At 37.2% G+C, this 8958-nt stretch overlaps 1 protein-coding gene across 1 annotated transcript in view; it reads right to left on the bottom strand.

Moving 5' to 3' along the window:
* Positions 1-8958, bottom strand: part of ZCRB1 (zinc finger CCHC-type and RNA binding motif containing 1) — a 17346-nt gene that overhangs the window by 4949 nt on the left and 3439 nt on the right. The window contains exons 3-5 of the mRNA XM_017530196.2: positions 7653-7681; positions 2131-2242; positions 1687-1794 (exon numbers count right to left, since the gene is read on the bottom strand). Coding sequence (XP_017385685.1) covers positions 1687-1794; positions 2131-2242; positions 7653-7681 — 249 coding nt within the window. The remainder of the gene's footprint in view (positions 1-1686; positions 1795-2130; positions 2243-7652; positions 7682-8958) is intronic.

The raw sequence follows: 8958 nt of genomic DNA, 5'->3' as shown, positions 1-8958 counted from the left end.
CAACAACAGCAAAACTCCGTCTCAAAAAAAAAAAAAAAAAAAAAACCCAGATTCATCTAGTATTTATCAGATAATTTAATATTTGCTGTGAATATGAATATATATACTAATCTGAGTATAACTATGTTCCCTCCCTCCCTTTCCTTCTTTTACAAAAATCAGGACTTTGGAAAAGTTTCTAAAGTGTTTACTTAAGAGGTTTTAGGATCATAGGAACTGACAGAATCAGTATCTAAGCAACTGCTTGCTCACTTTTTCTATTCCTCTGTGAGTCTATTTAGGTCTCTTTTTTGGTGGAGGGTATGGGGAGTGACAGTGGGGCAGAGGACCTCAAACATTTCCCTGAATCTTCCATATGATCTTGTAGCCAGGATGGTATCTCAGTAATTCTCTCCCCAGCTCCCCGTAACTACCTCTGGACTCTGTTTTTTAAGTATTTATTTTTGAGACGGAGTCTTGTTCTGTCACCCAGACTGGAGGGCAGTGAAGTGATCTCAGTTCACTGCAACTTCCACCTCCCAGGTTCAAGTGGTTCTCCTGGCTGTAAACCAGCCTCCCGAGTAGCTAGGTTTACAGGTGCTCACCACCACACCTGGCTATATTTTTGTATTTTTAGTAGAGACAGGGTTTCAATATGTTGGTCAGTCTGGTTTCAAACTCCTGACCTCAAATATCTGCCACCTCAGCTTCCCAAAGTGCTAGGATTATAGGTGTGAGCCACTGTGCCTGGCCTATTTCTTAAGTATTTTATATGGTCATTTTACAAACTTAGAGCTGTGAGAACCAGATTAAAATTCTCTTGGTACCAATACAGACCTTATACAGACTTGTTTATGGCTATCTCTCCTCATCACCAAAACTTTAAATGGATAATGACAGATCATGCAGAGAATCAAAGAAGAAAATGTGGGGATAGTTCAGTTACAAAATACTAGCAATAAAAATTAAAAACTTCAAAACACACTATTCCATAGAGGATAAGGTCACATGATAATGTTAGTATTGAACTGTGACACTTAAAAACTGTTACAGAAACAGGCAATATCCTCTTAACAAGAAGTTATGAGTTACCAAAATCTTTCAAGGCAATACATAAGTAGAAAATGTTAAAAAGTCTAACACTTTTAAAACCAGTGATTTTCAAAGATTTAGGAACTAGAGGAAATACCACTTTGTATTACTGAACTCAGGTTATCTTTACACACTGTATTTCAACTGCATTTACTTAGATGAATTTAGAGTACCTAAGTAAAACAACTAGGCCAGGCATAGTGGCTAACACCTGTAACCCTAGCACTTTGGGAGGCTGAGGTGGGAGGAATGCTTGAGCCCAGGAGTTTGAGATTGCCCTGGGCAACATAGGAAGAACGTGCCTCTACAAAAAATTTTAAAAATTAGCAGGGTGTGATGGTGCATGCCTGTCGTCCCAGCTACTTGACAATGTGGTAGGAGGATCACTTGGGCTCGGGAGGTGGAGCCTACAGTGAGTTGTGATTGCACCACTGCACTCCAGCCTGGGTGACACTGGAAGACCCTGTCTCAAAAAAATAAATCTTTAAAAATAAAGCAATTTTCATAACCTGGTTTAGTCAGTAAGAAGTTTTGGTGAGCAAAAATAAAAGACTGATGTGAAAAGTATCTGAAAGTAAACTATGCAAAGTTCCATTACGTTTTAGGTTTACTTACCCCACATTCATAACACTTAGATTTATCAAAGTAGTTTCGCCTTCGGATGAACTCAGCTGCTCTTCCATTGTCAATAGCAATGCTTGCTTTTATCACTCTACCAAATAACTAAACCAGAGAAAAATGTAAATGCAGAATGTATTCACTCAAACCTGAAATTAATTATTTAATCCAATTTTCTCAAATTTTCAATTCCAGTTTATTTTGGATTATTTTAGAATTGCCACTTTGGTGTGATAAATTCTATTCTGTAGTATTCTTATTCCTGAGATTCCACCAATGTTTTGAGAACCCAGTACAGTTTTGACCGCTTTTCTTTCCATTAGTTAGATATCTTAAGAATCTACTGATACCTATTAGACCTGATGATCCATTACATCCCCATATTTTTGGTCTGGATGAGCATAAAGGCTTTGGGGCTGAAAACTCTGATGAACAGCTTACCTGTTTGTTGTTTATTGCCCTGGTACAGTTTTGTGCAGAGTCTTTATCCAAAAATAAAATAAATGCAACCCCTTTACTCTTCCTGGTATCTTTATCTTTCATTATGGTAACCCTTAAAGCATAAACAAAGAGTTAAAAATGAGGCAGCAATAGATAAAACAGATATGAATATTTGAAAAATTCATTTTAAAAAAGGGCTAAAAATTTACAAGAAAAATTAATACATACATTTGAAAAATCAGCTATCTCTTCAAAATCATGGGATACCAAGAATGGAAATGAGAAAGGGTGATACTGATTTAACAGAAGTGAGCACAGCTATGATTAGGAGTTAACCAGAGAAGTAAAGAGATTATAGAGACAATGGAATCTTGAAGAGTAACCATAATCCCTCTTCCATACTAACTCCCTCACCTTGCAAAACAGAACAAAATAAAGGTATACTTTTTTACACAAAAAGTAAAATGATTTACTAATTTTTTAAGTTAGAATCAAACTGTTATTTTTATTTTTTTTGAGATGGGGTCTTGCTCTGTTACCAAGGTGGAGTGCAGTGGCGTGATCTTACCTCACTGCCACCTCCACCTCCTGGGCTCAAGTGATTCTCCTGCCTCAGCCTCCTGAGTAGCTGGGACTACAGACGTGCATCACCAAGCCCAGCTAATTTTTGTATTTTTACTAGAGACAGGGTTTCAACATGTTGGTCAGAATGGTCTTGATCTCTTGACCTCGTGATCTGCCTGCCTTGGCCTCCCAAAGTGCTGGGATTATAGGTGTGAGCCACCGTGCCCGGTCTCAAAAGTGTATTAATATTCTTTTAAAGAATCTTAAGGGAAAAGAGAAAAAAACATCTCCAGTGCTCAATGTGGTGGTGAGCACCTGTAATTCCAGCTACATGGGAGACACAGGCAGGAGGATGCTTGAGCACAGGAGATGAGACCAGCCTAGATGATATAATGAGACCCAGATTTTTAAGAAAAATGAATCTCCAGTACTGTGGTTTTTAGCCACACCACACCCCAGGGTGTACCTGAGTAATAAGGAGAGTTATGAGAGCACAGAGCCTGCTCTTTCTCCTGCCCCGTACACATCCCTACTCCTGGAGGCCCTTGCACACCCTATGTCATTTATTTAACATTTTCTAATGTTTGAATTGCAGGAAAACAGATAATAGGACACAAGTGAATAAATAAATAGAAATTTTTTTTTTTTTTTTTTTTTTTTTTTGAGACGGAGTTTCGCTCTTGTTGCCCAGGCTGGAGTGCAATGGCGCGATCTCGGCTCACCGCAACCTCCGCCTCCTGGGTTCAGGCAATTCTCCTGCCTCAGCCTCCTGAGTAGCTGGGATTACAGGCATGCGCCACCATGGCCCAGCTGATTTTTTGTATTTTTAGTAGAGACGGGGTTTCACCATGTTGACCAGGATGGTCTCGCTCTCTTGACCTCGTTCCACCCGCCTCGGCCTCCCAAAGTGCTGGGATTACAGGCGTGAGCCACCGCGCCCGGCATAAATAGAAATTTTATTCAGCATAACGTTTCCCATATTAAAATTATTTTATTTGGGTTTGGGTTAAGGTACATATTAGTCTTTGGAATGAAACTGATAGAAAGATGCTACTATATTAAGAAAAGGGATGTCTAATGTCATTCAAAAAACAGAAACAGGTTGAAATAATTTAGGGCAACTTAAATGGTTTAGTTTCTCAAACAGTGTACCTGAATAGTCAATGTGCTTAGAAGGTAAGGAGAGGCAAGCACCCAAGGAAAGAAGGTTCAAATTTAGACTGGTTATCATCAAAGCACCACAGTTATGAGAATATGCAGGAGAGGTTTGAACCAATTTTGATAGAAATACTGAATACAGTAGTTGCTTTACATTTTGGAATTCTTCATAATGTTTGTGAAAGTTATAAATCTTTTTTTTTAAAGTACTATTCCAAAAGAAGTGTTAGCTTTCTATATCATCCTGAATTAATGATCTCTCATCTGTTGCCTCTTTTCCATTTCCACTGCTTTTTTCTTGTCCACAGGGGCATTACTGTTTCAACAGTCTATTCTTATTGGTTCCTTTATGCTAATTTTTTCTCTTATAATTTTGTCATATGCTTAAGTAGTCTTCTACTTAAGGAATAAATAAAATCACATGATTCCTTTCTTCAAAAAGTTTTGGTTTTATAAGTTAGCTATTCTTTGTCCCACAGTCAGCATCCTTGATGATTTGGCTCCCATCTCCTTCATCTTTCACTGCTCCTTCCCACACAAACTATGAGGTCTACCCAAAAGAAACCACTCAATGCTCCGGTAGCATGGCCTGTATTTCCCCAAATTTGTGCCTTTGTTCACACAGCTTCTATCTTCTTTCACTTCTGAATCACTGCCTATTAAAATTTTCCTCATTCTTTAGGGGTTTAGGCCAATATGTCAGTTCCTAATAGCTTCAACTGGATATAATTTCTCCTCCTTTATGCTAGTCTTTGCTGAATTGTGTTATTCATAATCAATGCCTCATTTCATCTATTTTAATGTAAACTCCTTTAAGACATATGTACTTGGCTTAAGATGTTGATTGATAGATACACCTTTATATTCAATGAGATAGATTTTAAAAAATGGGAAAAGCAGTTTCTAAAAGAATGCGCTGTATATGTTCATTCATTTGGTCATTCAGTCACTCTGTTAGCCTCAAACTCATGTGCTAAGCACTAACAGTAGTTTTTACCCTCAGGAAAGAACCTACAGTTTAGTGGTGGAGACAGACCTACAAACCAATATCATATAATAAATAGTTTGATAGAGATAACTTCTGCCGTAACAGAAAAAAAAAATCACACTAGCCATTTAAAAGGACAAATCCGTGACTCTCATGTTTCTGGGAAGGGAAAAGAGGTAGATAGTAGCACCATTTCCTAATACAAGGTATAAAGATGTACTTATTTAAGCACATAATATGAAGCATACCCTATTTTGGGAAACCTGAATGTCATCCATAACGCCTCCTTCTTGCTCACACAGTCCTTATATACAAAGTAAGCATATCACTAAATATCATCCACTTTGCTTCCTATACATATCACTAAGTATTACCCATTTTACCTCAATGATGGCTGAAATCTGACCACTTCTCAAATCTGAACAGTTTCTGTATCTCCACCTGTACTATTTTAGTACAGATTTCTCCCCTGGGCTACGGTTTTAGATTTCAGACTGGTCTCACTGCATTTGCTCTCCTTTTTCTTTTTCTCTCTAGCAAGTTCTGCCACCCAGGCTGGAGTGCAGTGGCATGATCTTGGCTCACTGCAACCTCTGCCTCCACCTGCCTTCCTGGTTCAAGTGATTCTCATGCCTAGCTTCCCAAGTAGCTGGGATTACAGGTGTGCACCACCAAGGGCGGCTAATTTTTGTATTTTTTGTAGAGATGGAGTTTTGCCATGTTGGCCAGGCTGGTCCTGAACTCCTGACCTTTCAAGTGATCCTCCCGTATCAGCCTCCCAAAGTGCTGGCATTACAGGCGTGAGCCACCATGCCCAGCTGCATTTGCTTTTGTTCCCCTCCAATCGAATTTCTACATTAAGCCAGAATAACCTTTAAAAAATTTAAATTATGTCACCCCTCACTTAAAATTCTTAAATCATTCCTGATTTCTTAGAATGAAAACCAAATAACGTTTATAACCTGGCCAAGAAGCAAGATGAGGAACCTGCTTCCATCTCTGGACCCATCTTGTGCTTTCTCCCCTTACTCATCTCCAGTCACATTGGCCTTCTTTCTAGTTCTTGATCTCACTTTATTTTCTCTTGCCACAGGGCCTTTGCATAAGGTATTTCCTCTACCTGAAATATTCCTCCCTTATTTTTGGCTACTTAGCTCTTACTCATCTTTAGGCTTCCACTCAAAGGATACTGACCTAGTTCCTTCTCTGCCTCTCCAGACTAGATCAAGTCTTCCCTGTTTCTAGGTGCTTATGACTCTGTATCTTTAACTCCATAGCCCTTTCATGGTTTAGGACTATATATTTATATGGATATCCATTCAGAGATTCTGACAAAGAGGTAAAAAAAAAAAAAAGATAAAAGGTAAAAGGGAATGGGCTCTGAAGTCTGTCTGTTGGATTCAAACATTTTCTCCACTACTAGCTAGCAAAATGACCTTAGGTTACTATGTGCTTCAGTTTAATCATTTATAATATTGAGATGATAATAGTACCTACCTTAAAAGGCAGTTATGAGAATTAAATAACATACATAAACTACATAAAGAGATTAGAACAATGCCTAGCATATACGTGCTCATTTAAGTATCACATACCATCATCATTACCAGTGTTTGGACTGATGATGATGGTGACTTTTCAAAATCTGAACATCCAAAAATTTACGCAGAAGCATTTTGATAATGATTTTTTCTTTTTTTGAGACACCCAGGCTGGAGTGCAGTGTTGCGATCTCAGCTCACTGCAATCTCCACATCGCGGGTTCAAGTGATTCTCCTGCCTTAGTTTCCTGAGTAGATGGGATTACAGGCGTATTCCACCACACCCAGCTAATTTTTGTATTTTTATTAGAGAGGGGTTTTACCATGTTGGTCAGACTGGTCTCAAACTCCTGACATTGTGATCTGCCTGCCTCAGCCTCCCAAAGTGCTGGGATTACAGGCGTGAGCCACCGCGCCCGGCTGATAATGATTTTTTAATAGCAAAGTAACTGTAAAAGAAGTTAATAATTTCAAGATGCCAATGAGCTTCAACTGTTTAACATCCATTTATGGAATACTAGGAGAAACTAGTCAAGATAAATATGCTGGAAATTCTTGGGATTTTACCTCAGAATGTATATTGGTTAAAAGATAGGATGATAGTATCCTGCTTTTACTTTTTTGCCTCATAACATAGTTGCTTGATTTAAAACAGTGAAATATGAGACCCTCAAGTTCTTTTTATCCTTCCTTAACCCTCAGCTCCAATTGCTGTTATCATCCATTACCATTTTTGTATGTTTCTAGTCTTTCCAATGAGCTAAGCTTTCTCCAAAGGCAGGTAATATGTTTTCCATTTATCTGTCTCATAGCATTCTGCAAGTCAGATGCACTGAAATATTTGTTTTCACACTATTTGAAAAATGTTAATCTACTTACAGTATACTTAATTACACACTTCCTAGTAATCAAAATATTTGTATACCATTAGATATGAGAATGTATCTTTATCGTACATGGAAAGACATTTATGATATATCAAATTAAAAAAAAATTGCATGTATGGAATACAATCTTTTTTTTTTTTCCCCATTTATTTTATTGCATTTTAGGTTTTGGTGGAATACAATCTTTAAGAAAAATTTTCCATCTACATGTTTATATAGATGGAAAACCAACTAAAATTGACATAAAAATGTTAATAGTATTATTTTCTTTGTTATATCAAGTATGTTTTATTTTTAAAAATCTACTGCCATTAAAAGAATAATAGAAAAGCAAATTCAGATAAACTTTTAAATGATGGTATAAAATTTAATGTGAATACTCACTTTACAACTTTGCCATACTTGGAAAATATCTGAAACAAGACCACATATTTACAATTTAATTTAAAATAATAAAAACATCAAATTTTCAGGTTACAGACATTGACCAAATTCTTTGTTACAGTTTATGAAAAATTTCAGCCTTCAGTGTATATATAAGGCAGGCCCTAGAAAAAAAAATTTTTTTGGTGACCAGAATAATATTCTTATTTTTATTGGAGTCACATATATCTGCCTCAGTTTCTAGACTTGACAATGGAGTGAATACAGAGAAAAAAACCCACTTTACACAAATGGTAGATCCAAGGCATACACACTGGATAGCTGCTGTGTTCCTGAGGTATGCCCATGGCAACTGTCAACTCCGCCATAGTGCCAGCTACACCTGTGCTTCAAATACCAATGTTATGGAGTAGCACTATTCCAATTCTACCCTCACCTCTACTTTGTTATTCCTATGAAGCAATCCCTGTTTGAGAAGACAGATCCTTAGACTGCTTTATTTAAAACAAAAACAAAAAACAAACCTTATATAAAAGCTTTTATAATGAAAAAATCCATTTCTATCAGTCTTCTTCCTCTGCCCACCATTAATATGTTAGTAGAACTTTATAGTTGGCTCTCCTGTTACTTTTACTTCATCCTATGCCATCTCATTTATTTATACAGTTCCAGCTCATTACCCATATACTACAAGTTCCAATTAAATAAAAAATCTTTTAGAATGTGTTAGTATATGCAACCAATAATAATGGATTTTTTTCTATGATTAAGCTGTATAATGCTGGAATGTCACATACTGTAACTGGATTGCAGTGCTAGCAACACTGGGTTCTGAAGGCCAGTACGGTTTTCTATATAATACTAATGGCCTCTCGTTTCACTCAGAGTGAAAGCCAGAGTCCTTACCATGATGCAAATAGGTCCTATAAGGCACTCAGAGTGGGCTTACCTAAGATTCCCCTTCTTCTCCTGAAATGCTTGTCCTCTAGAATCTGCACAGCTATCTCTTACTTGTTTCAGGTCTTTATTCAAAAGTCACCTTCTCAATAATGGCATTTCCCACCACCCTATGTAAAATTTCACCTCCATTCTCAACTTAACATTTAATAGCCCACCTTTCCGGCTTTATTTTTTCTCCTTAGCACCTAAAATCTTAGCATCTCATTAGTATTTAACATATAATTTGACTTTTTAGTATTTTGCATTGTTTCTCTCATGCTATACTAAGGGTACCAAGAGGGCTTTTTGTCTTCTTGTTCACCGATATGTCTCTTTTTTTTTTTTTTTTTTGTAGAGACGGCATTTC

This window comes from Cebus imitator, unplaced genomic scaffold (genome assembly GCF_001604975.1).
Source record: "Cebus imitator isolate Cc_AM_T3 unplaced genomic scaffold, Cebus_imitator-1.0 Scaffold2, whole genome shotgun sequence".
In the NCBI taxonomy this organism is placed as follows: domain Eukaryota; kingdom Metazoa; phylum Chordata; class Mammalia; order Primates; family Cebidae; genus Cebus; species Cebus imitator.
Note: the sequence above shows the minus strand (reverse complement) of the source record. Positions and strands in the feature narration are given on the sequence as shown.